Source organism: Harpegnathos saltator, unplaced genomic scaffold (assembly GCF_003227715.2).
Source record: "Harpegnathos saltator strain DR-91 unplaced genomic scaffold, Hsal_v8.6 scaffold202, whole genome shotgun sequence".
Classification (NCBI taxonomy): Eukaryota; Metazoa; Arthropoda; class Insecta; order Hymenoptera; family Formicidae; genus Harpegnathos; species Harpegnathos saltator.
Window position 1 is genome coordinate 1,248,268 of NW_020229987.1, and position 19,002 is coordinate 1,267,269.

The 19,002-nt window shown below is 44.9% G+C and overlaps 2 protein-coding genes across 8 annotated transcripts in view; one reads left to right on the top strand and one right to left on the bottom strand.

The window, feature by feature from the left end:
- The window catches only part of cnn (phosphodiesterase 4D interacting protein centrosomin), a 30,455-nt gene extending 22,493 nt beyond the window's left edge, over positions 1 to 7,962 (top strand). For 3 of the 6 annotated variants that reach the window (XM_025298033.1, XM_025298032.1, XM_025298034.1), the window contains 9 exons: positions 179 to 409; positions 503 to 856; positions 3,166 to 3,273; positions 3,625 to 4,866; positions 5,043 to 5,321; positions 5,403 to 5,627; positions 5,708 to 5,911; positions 6,310 to 6,541; positions 6,682 to 7,962. In XM_025298033.1, the coding sequence (XP_025153818.1) occupies positions 179 to 409; positions 503 to 856; positions 3,166 to 3,273; positions 3,625 to 4,866; positions 5,043 to 5,321; positions 5,403 to 5,627; positions 5,708 to 5,911; positions 6,310 to 6,541; positions 6,682 to 6,893 (3,087 nt within the window). In that variant the 3' untranslated portion in view covers positions 6,894 to 7,962. The remainder of the gene's footprint in view (positions 1 to 178; positions 410 to 502; positions 857 to 3,165; positions 3,274 to 3,624; positions 4,867 to 5,042; positions 5,322 to 5,402; positions 5,628 to 5,707; positions 5,912 to 6,309; positions 6,542 to 6,681) is intronic. The other 3 variants (XM_025298035.1, XM_011146689.3, XM_025298036.1) reach the window with 3 other exon arrangements.
- Positions 7,963 to 9,574: 1,612 nt separating this feature from the next.
- The window catches only part of Lim3 (Lim3 homeobox protein), a 51,575-nt gene continuing 42,147 nt past the window's right edge, over positions 9,575 to 19,002 (bottom strand). For both annotated transcript variants that reach the window (XM_025298038.1, XM_025298039.1), the window contains 6 exons: positions 18,502 to 18,676; positions 17,350 to 17,552; positions 16,667 to 16,859; positions 14,772 to 14,938; positions 13,625 to 13,840; positions 9,575 to 11,824 (listed from right to left, as the gene is read on the bottom strand). In XM_025298038.1, the coding sequence (XP_025153823.1) occupies positions 11,589 to 11,824; positions 13,625 to 13,840; positions 14,772 to 14,938; positions 16,667 to 16,859; positions 17,350 to 17,552; positions 18,502 to 18,676 (1,190 nt within the window). In that variant the 3' untranslated portion in view covers positions 9,575 to 11,588. The remainder of the gene's footprint in view (positions 11,825 to 13,624; positions 13,841 to 14,771; positions 14,939 to 16,666; positions 16,860 to 17,349; positions 17,553 to 18,501; positions 18,677 to 19,002) is intronic.

Sequence of the window (19,002 nt, forward strand, 5' to 3'; positions counted from 1 at the left end):
CGATGTTAATACGCTGCATATAATAAATGCACTCTTTGAATAAGATAGGTAACATATTTAGCGCTATGAGAACAACGCGGTCTCGGGTGTCTCAGGCTTGCCTCTGTCTGAAAACTCCCATAATTTTCTTATATTTTCTCATCCGTTATAATTACCGTTTACCTTTTCTACATTGTAGTGTGAAAATAACTACGGTAAGCGCTCACCGTCCAGCAGTCCGTCGACTTTGAATTCGTTAGCGTGCCGTTTATCGCCGCCTATGGGGCAGAAACCGTCCTGTATTCGTGATATAATGGATATGGATAATACGTACATGGATTTCGAATCGTACAAAGAAAAAACGGTGAACTTATTCTCACCGTTACAAACGATCGGCGAAGATACCAAGGAAGTTAGCCAACTGACGAAGGTTAGCGATCGTCATGAGAGTCAGGCATCTCCCATTGACTCGCTCTATACGATAAAAGATGATAATCCTATTATTAAAGTGTACTAATTACAGGAACTAGAGGAAAGGGACAATGAATTGAAACGACAGGAAGAAGCGAGAAAGCAACTGATACTCAGACTGTGCAACACACAAAAGCAGGCGGAAAATACGGAGCAGAGGCTGAAGAAGATGGAGGGCGAGCACGAGAAAGCCATCAGGGCGATACAGGGCTTCATGGAGCGCGAGAAACAGGCGCGGGATGCGAACACGCGGAAGGAGCGGAGGATCCTAGAACTGGAGATGGAGTTGCGCAAGTTGCGAGACTCCGATGACACGAAGGTGAGAGCGGACGAGCACGATCTCGTTCTGTTGAAGGACCTTGGCGACAAAAACGTGGACGGCAACGAGAACAGTTCCTACAAACAGGTCAATATTGCGATTTACTTGGTTTTCGTTCGTTGGTCTCTGCGTGTGTGTGATAACGGATCGCGGAGACACTTTGCTTGGTGAGAAGCACGATGTCGGACAGCTCGGTATATTGGAGACTCTTTCTCTTTCTTTCAGAATCACTGAATTCATCTAACTTCTACTTCTTCCTTTCTACTTTATCGCCATCGTCACTGTCACTGCATGACTCTTATTGCTTGGGATTCCATATTAACCAACTCATTCCAAAGCGGGAATTGCCATCAAGTTTATTACGTAATATTTTATTCTGTATGTTATTTGATCTATCTTGCATTTCATAGCTTCTTTTTCTTTTTGGACGATATCAATTTTTAACGGTTTGTTTTTGATTAGCAGTTTTCCGTTGTTAAAAATGTTTTGTGATATATTGCCAGCGAATTTTTTCTAACTTACTGATTATTTAATTAATGTGAGAGATATTTTTTCCTCGTTTTTTTTATAGGAGAGTAAGTAGGATGTTATTACGCAAATAAATTTGCATGTGATGTTCGCAGAGAACAAAATTATAAAGATTAACCTTTTCAAAAGTGGTCTTATATCATAAATGCTTTTCTTCTTTTTTATTTTATTATATTGAATATTAGAGAGAAAAATTACATAAGTTTATCCAGTGTTTCTTCATTTAACCTGCTTTTTGATGACAAAATCATCGCCCACGTTTCCGAAAGAGTCGCGTTCGCGTCGCTCGGGGAAAGATCTCCGTGCCTTAAAATGTGGTCCGCTTGGTATCTTGGGAATACCATGCAGAAGATGCGGCCGTCGTCTATTAATAGAGGCCGTCGCTTCTTCTCGAGGCTTCTTACGGTCTATACGTTGGGGCACGCGGCAGTCCTCGTACGAAAACTCGACCGATCTGCCGCCGCCGCCGCCGCCGCGGTAGCGCCGAACGAACAATAATACACGAGCAGTACAATAACACGTACAACAAAAAAGATAGAGATTCGTCGCCGATCCTTCAGCCCTCGGTATTCGACAACGACTTGCAACGTATGCTCTGAAAATATATAACGTACGGTATAAGCTTTATTTTATAATCGATACAGCGAGAATAAATTGTTACTTGCTGCGTGACACACGCGTAAAGAATAACCAAAAGTTCTCAGTCGACGTAGAGAATCCGTGAGAATTGACGAAATTGATTATCGAGATTCAAACTTTTCTTTTCTTTCTCAAAGTTTTAGATAAGAGTAACGAAACGATATTGGAGTAATGATGTAAATTTTGTTAACTAATTGCGGTCACAGGGAGCTGTAACAATTCAGAGCTAGATAGGTAAAACCAGTGGACGCGAAGAAATAGAGTTGATGCCGACATAATCTTTGCGGAAACAGATATTCACCAGTGCTTCGTGACCGAGTTAGCACTGACGTAGAGTATCTATCCACGAATCGATCGATCGATTAATCTTCTGCTTTCATTTCTACCCCGATCCTGGTTGAGCTTAAAGTTCAAGCGCAACCAAATATGTTCTCCTGTCTGTGCACCTCAATGCGGATGGAGGTAGGTATGGTGCTGTCGAGTGCGTGTTTCTTCTCGATATCTCGATTGAGATGTTCTGTGTATTTATAATTTATACTAACACTCGTACGTTCTGTTATACAGCATGATCGCACATTTATAAACTTGATAATACCTGATTAATATATAATTATATTTGTCGAAGTGCGCTTTTGTTGGGATTATCAATTGCTACGATTTGTAGTGAAGTGTGGTGAAGTATTATTTAAAAAATCGCATGGATTTGTCGTAAAAAAGAAAATACACACGAGTATCGTCAGTCCGTATTATAAAATTTTAATATACATTTTTGTAAACTAATAGTTGAAAGTTGAATTAAGAGTCATCATTTTCTAGAATTCAAATAGCTACAGTATACATTTCCAAGATTTTAACCGTAACCCTCAGAATGGTAAATTCTTTTTATATCAAGAAGCAACAGAGGTGACAGGAAATTTGTTTTTCTTTTATAGGAGCCGATGATTGTCACACTCGTGCCGCCGCGATGTTGGTCTAAGAGAACGAAAGTTAACAAATAATTATAATAATAATCCTGTCCACATTTCTAAAAACAAATAACTTGCATGTAATCTTTTGGCAATCTATTCCTTTGTTGAACCTTCAAAATCCGTCAAAAACTCACTCCTCGCACTAAATACGTGAACTTATGAATTTCGTGCTGTAACCGATATTATATCTTTGAATAAAATGTTTTCGATGAACGTAGTAGTTTGGCTTTTATTGACAAGAACGATACTTTATGCTTGCAGCAACGTTTCGAAGAAATGGAAAGCAACATTAATGATCTACGGGGTGAAATCGAGACGATAAAAACTGAGAAGAATCTCTTGGAAAAACGAATACAGGCCGAATCTGAAGTACGTTTATAGCAAATATGTTTTATTAACGTTTTATGTAACGTAATGTGAATGTGATACAGAAATTGCACACACACACACACACACACACGCACACGCACACATACACACTTATATCCAATAATAAATAGGTTAACCTATTTGTATAAAAAATATAAAACTTTAACACAATAATCTTTAATACAATAAATATATATATTTTTTTAATTCATCACAACTATTTTTATATCTTTGTGTTTGTATTCTGTTAAAGAATACATGTGTCATAAATGTGTGCTTAAGAACTCCACTTGTATGAAAATTTCGTCTTAGTTCCATGAGAATTAAACTGATTCGTATTTCTTGTTTCAGGAACTACAAGAACGTCTTCATGATAAGGAGCAAAAGATCGAAATACTGGAGACAGAGAAGCAAACCGTTGCGAAAGAATTGACAGACAAAATCATCGAGCTGGATAAACTTAGGCATGCCGAGACGAACACTAGTATCATTGACGACGGTTTTCCGCGAAAGAAAGAGTTACTTGAGCAACTGAAAGTACAAAACACCGAGATCGAGGAGAAGAACCGGAAGATCGAGCAACTGACGAAGGACCTGCAGGTGAAGACTCAGAACCTGCAGAAGCTAGTTAACACGGAACTCTGGAGCAAAAACAAGGAGATCGCCAAGTTGCACAATCACATGACGGCGTCGTACAGCCCCGACAGATGCCGCAACAAGCCCGAAACCGTCCAGGAAACCGGTAGTTCGCAACTGACGAGTCTGATTCGCGAGTTGTCCGAGATCGGCATCAGAGCTACTTTTGTGAACGAGACTGCCTGTCTGAATTACATCAACGAAGACGGAACGGTCGACATGAAAACGTTAAGCGAGTACGTTCGTAGGCTGACGAGCCAGAAGAACGATCTCGAGAAGGAAGTAGACTACTTGAAGTGGCTGAAACTAGTGTCGAAGCCCGACATCGGTATTGAGATTGACGGCTGTAGCGACGACAGCGAATGGGCGAAGAAATATTGTGAGCTGTTGCGCACACATCTGAAGGATCTGATGAAATTCATGAAGGAGATGTTAAAGAACGCCGAACGCGCGGACACCGCCGGCACGGAGCACAAGAAGATGGTATTGGACGTTTTGTTCAACTCGAAGATGCTGTCGGACGATTTCGTGCGCGCTCTCGACGATGTTTCCGTACAGGACGGCGTGGACGTGATCATCGCGAACGACAGGCTCGAAAGTTCCGGGAAGAAGACTCGACCCGAGGACATCGCAGAGACGGTGAAGAATCAGGCCTCGCAGTCGGATTCCGAGGCGTTCTCCGAACCTGATCGAACGGTCTCCATGGCCAGAATCGGCTTGCAAGAGACGCAACACAAGATCCCCAGCCGGTTCAGATTTTCCAAGTATATCGCGAAGACACACAGCGACTCCGAAGACTCCACGGATTATGTGCCTTATTACAAGACCTACCAGAACGATCTGAACGATCTGGACATGAATCACCAGATACAGGAATTGAAGGAAACGAACAATATGTTGTATTCGGAACTTAGCGCCCTGAGGAACGATCTGGTTACGAAAGTCTCCTTTGATTGTGTAAGTGAATCTGTATATTTTTAGATAATTCAACAGATGTTCAGACGTAGAATTCAAACGTAGAATATATCTTGAAATCCTTTTAGAATAGAGATTAAAATTTTGATATTTTAATCCGAGTACTTTAACTGGCGAACTAGGCGAGATAACGAAAACGAATTGATCTTTCTCTGCAGACGATCGACGAAAAGTTAACTCCTTTCATTATGAAATTGGAGAAATCGCAAAGGTTCTGCGAGAAGTTGCAAGTTTCCCTGGAGAAGAGGATACACGAGTTCCACACCTTGAAGAAACAGAACAGCATTCGCAAGACGCAATTAGAGAAGAAGATCAACGACATGGAGCAGATGGCGAGCGAAATGACCAAACAACAGTCCGAATTGCTGCAATTCAGGGAGAACAACGACAAAAAAACTACGGATACTCTGTTGATCCTTAACAAGGAAAACGAATCTGTATGATCGCTTCTTTTATATGCTAAAAGTAAAAGTTCGCGGAAACGTTCGAGAAAGTAAAACTTTTTCGACTTCTTTCAGCTACGAGCAAGGATCAAACAGCTGGAGGAGGAAGCTGAAACTGCCAAGGCAACCATATCCACCCTTAGGAGAGAACTGGAACACCTCACCCTTTCGCACAGTGAAATATTCGTGGAGAATAGCAAGTTGACGAATGACAAATTGAGGCTCGAGCAAGAAATTAGAAAGATGGAGAGTCGGTATGACGTAACCGTCCGCTCGCTGCACGACAAGTTCAGCAAAGAGGTAAGCGAGACCCAGCGTGGAAATCCTTAGTGCTGCTTTCTCATGCTTGCGTGCTTATACGTAATGCGTTCATTGTGCAGATATCCGATCTGAATCAGATCAACGATTCGCATAGAGCAAGAGTGCAGGAACTCGAGACCGCGAACAAAGAGTTCAGAAGGCACATGGCGGTGTGCGAGGCTAGCGATTCGGCGCCGAGCTCTAGCGGGGTGTCGTCGATACCCACGGACACCACTCTCAAGCAAACTTGCGATGACATTTTGCAAGAATATCAACCTTATAACGTTAGTTTGCATCGCAAGTTTCTAATGTTGAACGTAGCTGTCTAATAGCGCATTTGCGAGGTCCAAACTAAAGCTTCTTAAAGTACTTTTATGTTGAAGATGAGACGTTTGCATGATGTGTAATTATTTGTGAAAGTTTTATATAAAATATGATTGGTTTAGCATAGTTGATTTTTATATTGTCGGCCAATCGGTCATTATTGATAAAAAATTATCACGATTACACAAATTGTGAATTTACACGTGACACGTGATATATAATATTACGTAATTCCAATAAAACTATTAGATGATCGCATGATAAATTGATATCTTACACTTTTTCATTTATAATTGAAACCGTTCAGCATCGATAATTTCGATAATTAGATGCAAAACATAATCTTCTTACTTTATAGAACTCGCAGTATTGGCAACTGACGAATTATTCTACAATGGGAGCGCGCAGCAAGTCCAGTTGTTCGCCGGATCTAGGAATAGAAAGTGACGCTGCCGTCACTACCGTGAGACCCTTGAAAGATACATTAAAAATCACAGAATCGATGACCAATCTGTTAAGCGATGAAGAGAATGGGAATGGCAATCACAGAACTCGAGACGCAAATAGCCAAAGTCCATTACCGATAGAAGGTGTGCGTTCTAAAATGACATTCGTCTTTCAACGGTTATTTTGTCATATTCACGTTCTTCTGTTGTCCGTTCCGTGTTATGTTTCTTGTGATAATTTTCAGGTTTGCTCCAAAATAACAAATCATTGTTTTCTTCGATAGGTCTTGACGAGGTGGAGGCATTGAAGCAAGAAAACGAATCGTTAAAGCGACGACTGATGAAAACAAGGAGAGCATTGGAGGACACGTTTGAGCACTTATCCGCCTCGAACAAGAATAAGAAGAACGTCGAGAAGGCGATAATAAAGCAGCTAATGATCACGAAAAATGTCTTAAAGAAGACGAGGACATTCGAAGAACCTTTGAACGATTAACAGAGATCACAGACTGACGCATGAAGAACGAAGAAGAGGAAAGCAGCATAACATTGTTATTCGTGTGATTAAACGTTCTCGAGGATTTATTGTTCAATTGCACGAATTTATCGTGTTTTGTCTGTTTCTTATTTGTCCTTTTCTCGTATTTACAAGATGAGAGAAACAAACGGTACATATCGGCACAAAGAATTACGATATATACCGATAGGCATTGTAACGTGTATCACAAAATTTTTTAATAACGAGAAAATTTCTAAACGAGAAATATTTTCATACGGATCAAACGCTATTTTCGCTAAAGATAGAAGAAGACGAAACAGAGGAGAATTTATGACGACACTGTACATTGAATTTGTATATATTTATATAATAGAATACGCACATGTATGACATTTTCGTAGACGTTCTTTTTCCGCGAAGGTTCTTCCAAGTGTTGATTACGGCGTCGTCGAATCGCGTCGCTTACGATCAGCACTCGTTCGTTGACGTATTTTGCTTTATGATTAACAGAAATTCGTGCGTGTGTGTACATAAGTATTTTATGTATCATAATGTAGTATCTTTCTCTCTGTACATAGCCACCACATGAATAAAGTGCCATTGATATTTAGAACTTATGCGTATCCCCCGATAAGCGAAGGAAATGATTCGACCGAGATTATGACGATGCGAAATCATTTCACGTCACTTATGCGAACGATGGGACGCTTTCGACGATTTCATGTATCAATTGCATGTATATAAGTTGCATTTACTTGCAATTTTATTTGATTCGATATCGAGATGTATCTTTTTCTTTTGTTGACACATTGTTTTCTTCTTTTATAGATTTATTCCGTTAACGAGTAACGTCTTGTTTTTCATGCGCTTGTTAATTTATCCACAAGCAAATAAATGCAAATTTTACGTTACACGAGTGAAATGTACGTTTGTATCGTGCGATAAGAATTACTCGCAGTGTCGATTCTGTATGCGCGGGTAATGCGTCGTAATTGTAAAGCGGCTTCCGCGCGCCGCCGGCATTGGGACTCGCGCAGAAATAAAAGAGCACAACGGCGTAAGATTATGATAGAATTTTTATTATCACTCCATGACTAGATAATAATATAAAGATCCGTAATAACTCATAGTGTGATGTGAAGTGTACGAACTGCGCCGGACACGCGAATTCCTACGGCCGCGCGCGCACACCCGGCGAGGGGAGCGGAGAAGTACGATTCTTATACTGTACAACATTAATCTCTCTTACTGGTCTAGTATACCTTTCCCATTCGCGTTTCCTTTCTACGCCTTCGCGACAGTCGCACCCGCTGATAGAACGAACGCTTAGAGGAGAATGAGGGGAAATATCGGGAGGGACGATAGAGAGAGAGAGAGAGAGAGAGAGAGAGAGAGAGAGAGAGAGAGAGAGAGAGGGGCTTGAGAGCAGCGAGATACCGAAGGATTTTATATACAATTCTACAGTGACGGGTTCTCACGTCTCTGCCGCTGCTTCCGCTCGTGTTGTTGCACGCAAGCATGCCGCTTAACAATGAATATGAGACACGTGGGTCGGTTACGGCGTAATTGTAAGTTGAAATGTAGGTGGAAATTGGAGTGACATTCGCGATAGAAACGACATGACTGAGAGAGTCGAAAGAATTATGACGACCGAATAAACCTGAAATTGAAGTAACGCGTGTGTCTACGAAACGTAACATTTGTATATTTCATTTCTTATGCACGATATAAAAAGTATATATATATATATATATATATATATATATATATGATGTAAGACGAAATATGTACATTCTTTCATGCTATATGTGTGTATGAGTGCTTGTGTGCATTCTGTGAACGTCAATGAGCATGCTTCGGCATGTCTCGACGGCTGATTGAAGGACAAGAAAGCAATTGTTAAGATCCAGACGTGCCTCATATGTTACTGCAACGCGCTTTACGCTCTAGCGATTTTGTCGTCGACACTCGGAGTCGGCCAATTTCTCGATTTAATGTCTTCTCATTTGTTTTGATTGTTAACATGTCTTGCGACTTACGAGACGGGAACAGCCTCCCGATTTCTTCTCTCTGTATACACAATGGCGGGTCGCTTATGAATTATCGTTAATCGACGGCTTTACGTTGACCTCGTGAATCGATCAGCAGCGAGGTGCGGTTCGAAGTTAATGTAATTTTGATCGTTGACCGCGCGGAACGGATCGACGCGCGAAGCGGTAGCAACGTGTCGTAAAATTGAACTCGCGGTCAGCGAGTTCGGAAGCAGCGATCGATCTCACTCCGATGATGAGGTTCGTGAGATGAAGATGACTGAGCGTGTCCCGCGTTCTTTCCGTTCATATCGTACAATCGCCGCGAGTGTTCGACGTGACGAGCGTCGCGACTTTCGCGCGAACTCCGCGACTAGCGAAGAAAAGTCCCCGAGGCGATTTCGCTCGATTTTGAATATTATTTCCGTAAAGTGTAGCGCTTGTCGGTCTCGCCGAGCCGAATCTCCGAAAGGAAAGAAAGCAAGACTGCCCCGCGTGAAATCGACGCCTCACACGTGCACGGTCACTGCGAGTTAACCCAAAACGACTTCGATTTTTCGCGCTTGAAGAAGAATCAACTCAAAATCGGCGACGTTTCCTAATCGGATCGATCTTCCCTATGAGTCTATCTCGTACTATTTACAATACATATCTCAAGGTTCTAGAGAGAGCGTCACACGCAAGCAAGGTAGATCGCGCCAACGCACGCCCGATTTTCAGGCTCCAAGTATCCGACTTTCGCCAACAACCGACCGGACAATCCGATAAGATGAAAATCTTGCTAAGAATTCAGATTACATACGCACACGCATACACTCACACACGCACGTACGCACGCACGCACGCACGCACGCACACACACGCGCGGTGTTCTATCTCGACGTCCTCGAGAATCTGAATAGACAGAAAGGAGATATTACGTACAAGGCCTCTATACACAATGAAAGGACGAGGGAAATTCGACTCGATCGACGATTCGAATTTCCTCGCGTGTTCCGCTCCTCCCGCGAGTAATAGACACGCTGAAACTGACGCTGGACCTGTGCCAATTATCGTCCTTGACGTCCTTAGCGAGAACTTGTTTCGTGGAAATCGGGCTCAAGCTGCGGTATGTATCATACGGGGGAATCGTCTTCGTCGTGACGATGCGAGGCGGAACTTGTCCGACGAACTTTGCGACTTTAAAATCACCCGTTAATCGAAAACCGTAGGTCTCTCTCCCCTCTGCCTTCTATATCTTGTGAATAAATCTTACCGCAGAAGGAAACATCGAAAGATGCATTTGCGATTGAATACGCGTCCAAGGAGACACAATCCTGAGTCTTCCCTCCCGTAAATCGGCGTAAATTCACGAAGAGCGAACATGCTTCCAAATGCTTCCGGGTCAGAAAATGTTTGCCTTTCTCGCGCGAGTTCACGCGTGAGAAATCAATATTTATAATCGACTGTTCAGAACAGAGTCTCGGGACGCTCTCTCAGGACATCCTTGTAACACTCACAAGGACGCTTTCGTGAAAACTGTGCAAAACCGCGCGAGTCAAAGCAACATTGATCTACAGTTGGTAGTCCGCTCCGAGTTCCGCTCGCAATCCTGTCAGGACGAATCGCGATATCCGCGTATCGAACAGTCCGGGGCACGTTTAACACTACCTTCTATTTTATTATTCGACAATTAAACTCCGTAATACCGAGAGAAACGAGGAACTTGTACATAAATATATTTAGATTAGCCGTAGTATCGAATGCGAATCGTACGTGTGTCATTAAGTGTGACGTAACGCGGCGTCGAGACGGGCGGCCGCGTGGATGACGAGAGATCGAGAGGGACGGTGTAAAATACCGGTATAGAATAACTTCGTACATTACAGGCACACACACACACACACACACACGCACACACACACACACACACACACACACACACACACAAGCCGTATGAGACGTCGATGTCGGACGCGATTCGTCGCCGACGTCGAAGACGCCGGGCGCCGTCTTCACCGAGAGCGATCTCCCGTACCCTTCTCGCGACGTGTCGTCTCGCGTGCTCTTCGAAATAGCGGAATGCTGAAGTAACGTATAAGTCATCGTTTGCGGCGTTGCGCGGCGTTTGAACGAAAGACGCGGGGAGATATCAAGATCTTCTTCTCAATCGAAATTAAATAAACGACGGTCGCTCGAATTAAGAAAAAGATACCGACCGACGCGTCCCGTGTCGCGCGCTTCCGAGAGAAGCGTCGCCGTAATATCATTTCATAATATCATTAATCGATGCATAATTATCGATGCCTGCGTCGCTGGTGCGCCACGCGACGCGCGTGGACGACAGGCAAGGTCGCGCGAGACCGACGCGTCGGGAGAAAAGGACGGGGATTCCTCTCCCGAGGAACGGATCCTCTCGCACGGGGACAACCCGCGGACATCGCGAGACACGGCCCAGGGTCGTCCAAGGTGACCACCCCCCAGCCCCCGCCCCCTCCCCAGTGCTCAGCGGAAAGTGGAGCGGTTACTAGCGCGTCGCGCTTTTCTCTTCGGAGGAAGAAGACGACGACGGCGATGACGACGGCGACGACGACGACGAGCCAGGTCGCCGGCGTCAGGTGCACGCTCCGCGCCGGTAGCACGTTATTCTATACGGTATTTGGCGGCGCGCGGTTTTGGCGGGTTATGTGGCGTAATGGGAGTGGGAGTGCGAATGGTGGTGAGCGTGCGGGGGTGGCGGCTCGCCGAGCCAGGAGTCCGGCGACGGCGGGAAGTCGGGGTAACCGCCGCCACCGCCGCTACCACCGCCGCCGCCGCCGCCTCCGCCGCCGCCGCCACCGCCGCCGCCGCCGCCGCCGCCGCCGCTGGACTCGTTGCTGAGATCCGACGCTGGTCCTGGCACCATGCCGCCCGGCCCTCCTGGAAGCATACGGCTCGCGTCAGTCGTAAAGCCTGCAGCCACGAGCTCGCCGAATTTCACCCCTTGCGCTCGCGGGTTCGTTCGCGCGGAGCCGGCGCGCGGTGTTGCGATGCAGGAAATTGACGTTCACAAAGGTCTGCAGCATGGAATTTTCCAGCGATTGGGACGATTTTTTTCTTTTGTTTGTTTGAATGAAGGTGAGAAGATTACCTGCAATTCTTTACCGAGCGATATTTTCGGTATCAGGAATCCTAACGAAATCCTTAATAGACGAAGTACGAAATGTTGATACATTTTCAGAAGATGATTTTTCTCGACTTCTGTCAACGCGCAAACCTAGGTTATAATATTGCCGAACTATGGTATAAATCCGAAGAAATCAATAGCTTATACATTAAATCTTCATTCGTTGCTACTGCTCGGGAAATTTTCCGCGTATTGAACTGTCTGAATCTTCGAATTTCCTTGTTTCTTGCTTCCGCAGCTTGCTCCGCAGGTTCGGAGTTTACGAGTTGAGTAGTCAAAGATTTACAATCCATGGATTCATAGTTTGGCGATTGTAATGGTTTGCGCGTTGACAGAGGTCGAAAAAATCATTTTCTGAAAATGTATCAATATTTCATACTTTGTCTATTAAAGATTTCGTTAGGATTCCTGATATCGTAAATATCGCTCGGTCAAATTGTAGGTAGAATCGTCTCACCTTCATTTAAACAAAAAAAGCCTAATCCTAATCGCTTGAAAATCGAATGCTGCGGATCTTTCTGAACATCAATTTCCTGTATCGCAACACTGTGCGCCGCGGCCGTCGGAGCCGAATGAACGTTGATTCTTTCAAATATCCGTTTCCGGAGATCTGAGTCTGTAATCCGTGTAGTTGTAAATTTGATAGAGATGTGCGAATCAAGAATTTTTATGTCGAATCGAATCGAATCGAATCTCATTTTTTTTAATTCGAATTCGAATCGAATCGAATCTATGAAATTTCATTCGAATTCGAATCGAATCGAATCATTAAAAAATTTAACATGACTATTAAACATGTACATAATGATGGAAGGTTTTAATATGAAAGGGGATATTGATATTGTAATATCATTTTAAAGTAAAATATATATTTAAATATTTAAAGTAATTTATAATTAAGTTATTAATTATAAGTTAAGTTAATTACAAGTTAAGGGTTCAAACAATACAGGCCCAGATGTCTCGTTTTGTACTTGATGCATGCAAATATAATGCACGCTAATATATTTGATTCGTAATTGAATCTTCGATTCGAAATTTTCGAATTATTCGGATTCGAATCATAGGGATTCAGATTCGAATCGAATCGAATTACATTAGGTTCGATTCGATTCGATTCGAATTCGAATAGTTCGCACATCTCTAAAATTTGAGAATCACTGCTTGACCAAATTGTGCAAAATAACAGATCGCGGTTCTCTCTCTCTCTCTCTCTCTCTCTCTCTTTTGCGTAAGTGACTCTCAAATTTGCAACTTCACGGTTTACCCGTGTCACTAGAAAAAGAACCGTCGAAACCGTCTTGCTTCCCAGTGTACAGGCCTGTCGAGACCTAATATTGTTCGTGTTTCATATTTTCTTTAGGAAGTGGTTTGATTATGAATTATATCGACGAAGCTTCGGCTCTCTTCGAAACCTCGAAGCTTTGCGTTTTCGAGGTTTAAGGATGTTACGCAGTAGTAACAACGAAATTTCCGAGTGTGAACGTCGGTAGGAAGAGCCGGTCGCGTCAGTCTCCTCCGAACGCGCCTTGGGATTGCGATAATCCGCTTACCGAGGGTGGTGTACACCGAGAGGCCGGCGTCGGGCGGGTACGGGAACTGAGGTGGTAAGGACGGCGATCTGGACGTTGACAGGTACGGAGGTGTCGTCGCACCCAGATAACCGCGGGGCGGCCCACCCCCGGCTCCGTTACCACCACCGCCTGGACTCGCGCCTTCGCCGTCCAGGCCCATGTTTACCACCGTGCCGTAGCTGTCGTTGCTCAAGTCTGCGGACAGAATTCTCGATTGAAAAAAAAAGAAGAAGAAGAAGAAGAAGAAGAAGAAGATGGGAAAGAGAATAGAACGATTGGAGAAAGAAAGATCGATCGAATTCGAGCGTGACGGCAAACGTCAGGGCTTTTCGATCGGAGGAGAGACGGAACTTCTGGTTCTCTCGAGATCCAAAATTCTCGGTTCTTCGGAGAGAACCGGAAATTCCGCTTCCTCCGACCGAGCCGCCTCGTTTCGTCTCGTCTTCACTCAGCGATCCTTCTTCCCCGTACAGCAGCGCGTCGGATAAGTCAATGAACGCGCTGTGTTGTTGATGAATGAAGGGAAATATTTTTTCGACAGACGGATGGCCCAAAGGATGCTAGCAGCTCCGCGCGCGCGCGCGCGCGCGGGCGGGGAACTGTCTGTTCGCGATGAGCGATCGTCTCGACATTATAACTCGATAGTCGAAAGCCGAGACACGGCCGGCGATCGCATCCATTGTGTGTCTGGGGCTTCCAGTAGCAGATGCCTGCTACCCCGAGGGGAAGACGATCTCCTCAAATATTCAGGAGATCGCGGAGGCTAACTGCCGGCTCACCGTGTCCGAGATTTCAGGAAGATTGCGGCCCGTCCTTGAATTTATGCCCGCTATTACCTGTACTTCCTCGGGAACGAGTACCGCGTTTAATATACCGCTCGTCTCGATCGCTTTAAAGGCGGCCGGGCGATAATGAGGGAATAATTTTGACGTGCTCGGGGAATGCTGAGCGAACGATGAGTTTCCAGCGAATTCAATCGCTCGAACTTCAGAGTTCGACGACGTACACGAGTTACAGTCGAGCTTTGATCGATCTCGAGAACTCTCGGCGATTCTACGCGCATTTTCTCGCCCGGCTAACGCTGTCCTCTGTGTTTTAGACCGGGTAGGATGGCAGTGCGACTCACCGTGATGACCAAAGGTGGAGTCCAAGTCTACCTTCAACTCGTCTTTGTCGAGAAGCTTGTCGTGCCTGGGCGAGTGACCGCCAGCACCGGTGCCCTTCATACTGCGAAAGTATTGCGACCACCTTGTCCGACCAGCGTCTTTCTTCAGCCTCTTCTCTTTCGCCCTCCTGCAGGTAAGAAATTGTAATGATTATAATTTGCGGTAATTTGCGATTTGGAATTGTCGCTACGAGCGCCTGAAGCTTCCGAGTTTGCGCAACATTATTGTCCATCGGGAAAATCTGCGCAAGTCCGCAAAGTCAAAAAGATTAAAACGTGGATTACTCGGTATCAGGGGCGTACGAGAAAGTTTGTCTCTTCGAGTCGTCTTGTCGATTCGATCGAATTCGATCGATACGACTCCCGATAAACTGTTGCTGAACTTCTAACCGATTACCGATAATAACGACAATGTCTCGCGATTTGGCCAGAGACAGATTCATACAATAAATAGCACGACTCATTGCGCAACTTTCGAGGCTTCTGCATCTTTCTGCAGCAGAGAGAGAGAGAGAGAGAGAGAGAGAGAGAGAGAGAGAGAGAGAGAGAGAGAGAGAGAGAGCGTTTAAAGATAGAGGATCGCATTATAGAAATATCTCAGAATCAATAACTCGAAATTTCTCATGTGAAAGTTGCCTTTTATCGCCGCTCTAATATCGCCGACGCCGATAAAGCGGCGGCAAAGAATAAATTCTCCGAGTGCGACAAACAACTTTTGCTCATTGTACTATGTACCGCGCGCGGGTATCAGGTATTTTATGATAAATAAAGCGCCCTCGTATCTCTAGCATCCCGTATAAATTTCTAGTCTCTATTATATCTCGCGTCACATCCGCGCGCTTTCTAGGAAGAAAAAAAAACGAAAAATGTATCTTATCTCTCGCGACGGCGGACGACGTACATTAATCTCGCATTACGTCGAGTATCGGCCAGCGAATTCGCTGGAAAACTGCGAATCGCACGTGCGCGAATTTTACGTACTTTTACGTGTTGCGTGGTGTGCGCATCTATCTCCAAAGTCATTGATAGAAACCTTATTTACTTATCCTTCGCGTTATTTTCACGGACGCTTTCTAGCGGACCATTCCCACCTGCGATAAGCGACCGCGACACCACTTTTGCCGATAAAACATTTTTCTCCAAACAGCGAAACGGTTACTTTGTGCTACGGTATCACGTAGTGCCACTCGAGCGATAAGAGGGAAAAATGCACGCGCGTATACGGCTAGAAAGTGCAACGCCTGCGAGCATCGCGATGATCGTGACGTAATGTAGAACAAGTCTCGTCGCACTTTGCAGACACTCACTCGTCTTCTCGATTTATTCGATTCGAGCCTCGAGCTCGAAGCGAGCGAGACGATTCACCTTTACGAAATTAACGCGAACGCGCCCATTTGTAATAATCAATCACGTTATTTCGTACTTTTCGACGTTGGGAGAAACGATATATTTCCTCGGATTCCAGGCACGAATATATATATATATATATATATCTCTCGATTGCCTCCATTATAAATGGCTTCAGAGAAACCATAGCAGAAGCCATGCGGATGCAGAATCCTGACGATGAATCGGAGCCTCCCTCTTAATTTGATGACTTCGTCAGGATCCTAAATTAATTTTTCTCCCGGAATCTCCGCGCGGATTTCTTTCTTGTCGTCTTTCAGCTTGGCCGTTTGTTGGAACGTGATTAAATTCGGCGTTTATATCGATATTCTACCGTGGGATCGGGAATCGGGAGGAGTCCTGATGTCGCGTACGCGTGTTTCAGTGTACCGCGTGTCGCACGCAGGATAAGAAAGAAAACGAAACCTGGAATCCAAGGAACCTTACAAGTGCCGCCCGACTTTTCTTACCTATTTTGAAACCAGACTTGAACGACGCGCATATCGAGGCCGGTGTCCTGAGACAGCTGTTCTCGCACGTGCCTCGCCGGTTTCGGACTGGTGTTGTATGCCAGCTTGAGAGTCTCGAGCTGCTTCGCCGTGATCGTCGTTCGCGGCCTCTTGTTGGGCTGATCACCGTCTATGCTTCCCCCGTCCGCTAATTCTGAGAAATTCCAGTGACGACCGTTAGATTTTTCACGTCAGTTTTTTGTTCAGCCGTGTGTGACACGCGCTTAATTCGGTCAGCTGCGCTAGAAGTCTACTCGGATATACTCATCTATATACAGGGATACAACGCGCCTCGCGTTCACCCTGGCGTTCACCGCCAGGCGAAAAATCGCAAGATTATCCGGGACAATTTTTCCAGCGCGTTCTAATCGTCGAGAGAAAAAAAAGGATCTCTCATCGCCGTTCACGTGTAACGGCGCATATCCGGAAGATAAAAATGCACGAGTCAACGGCGAAAATTATTTACTCGAGATTAAACCGCGAGACAAGGTGGCAGAGGGTAGAGAAAAGTCATAGGTTAATGAAATTACGTCACGGTAGCGGAAAAATGAAATTTGCGCGAGAAAGAGGACTGCCGTCTGCCTTCGTGAGAATGGTATCCGCCGGCAGCAGGTAAGGTCAAAGGATAACGGCGCTTATCTCACCTTTCGCCTTCGCCTGCTCGTAATCGGGCTTGCAGACGAGCTTCCTATCTTCCATGAGATAAAACTCGTCGCCGGTGTCCAGTTGGCGAGAGCAAAGGGCGCACGAGAAGCACGTCAGGTGGTAAACCAACTCCTGCGCCCTTCTTACCACCTGCGAAGGCGACAGTCCTTGGCTGCAGCCCGCGCATTTCGTCCCGAAACGCCTGTCACACCAACAACATACAACATTTTCACATTACATTCACACATTAATGACAAACGCTATACGCTGTCGTGTGTACGTGAATATTTCGTGTGGAGACGCGAGATGACGCAATCTGCGCCGATCGGCGATCGGCGAGATTCGCGAGAAATGTCAGATACAATTCGTTCTTTGACGTCAGATTCGTCAGCGTCGATTTCTTCGAATCTTGCTGATGCTCGAGACAAAAGAGCGCGGCTCGGCAAGAGAGCGCGAGGAGTATGACTGAAAAGAAGACGATTTAGCTTCGAGGGGAAGAAAAATGGCGACTTGTCTTACGGACAAATGAGGAAGGAGCACGCTACCCTTCCCCCCTCCCCCCCCCCCGACACGGCGGAATCGATACCGGAATGGTCGATACACGTGCTGCGAGAAATAACATTTCTTACACCTTCCGTCACCTTACTCATACGTACTTCGCCTGTTGTCGATAAATTGATAAGTCGAACAAATAACGTCGGACGAAGTCGCGTCGGCGAGATTTATTTAATTTCCTTCTTTGATAAATTCCCGTCGAGGCTGAGCCATTTTCTTCAAGATACGATTGGCGGTGTATGAAAAATAAATTTCAACAAGTATATGGCAGGCCATGATGAATGTTTCGGATGAGACACTCGTAAATGATCGAGATTTTGCGCACGGACGAAGATAGCTGCCGCGTAAATACATAGGTAGGTAGGTAGGTATATATTTTTCGATTACGGAGGAATAATGGAAACGGTCTCTCGGAACAGAAGTGTCTGTCGGAGATCTATCTGGAACGATTAATCAATAGGTGTATCAGTTGGAAATATCGCACGAGCTTCAAAGTCATTAATCTTACGGGAATACGAACAGTGAGCGCAATGTGATCTATATCGGTGTCCGTTTGAGAAGTATTCAGAGTCGTGTTAGCAATTATTGGTGCTTACTTGAAGAAGTCCTCCCTGCAGAACACATGGCCGTTCCTCGCGAAACACTTGTCGGTCAGCCTGGCACCGCAATCCCGACACGTGAGGCATCTTGCGTGCCAACACCTCTCGAGCACCCTTAAAACGTACTTGTCCAAAATCACTTCCTGGCATCCCCCGCACTTTGGTATCGAGGCTGCAACATAACGATATTGGAGCAATGAGCGAGAGTCAAAGCGCGCGGCGACACGAAGTGACACGAGGTAACAGCAATACCGGCGCTGTGAAGACTGCGCGAGATGTTGTCATCTCAAAATAAATAAGCACAATATATACATATATACATATATATATATATATATATATATTTGCAGTGTTTAAGATAACGTTTTATTATATAGCATTACAGCGGAGTAATTAATCTCGCTATCATCGCCTGCCTGTTACGTTAACATCTCTCTGTGTTACGTCACACCTCCGGATAAGACAATAGCGCACGTGCGCCGCCGTTCGTCTTTGCGA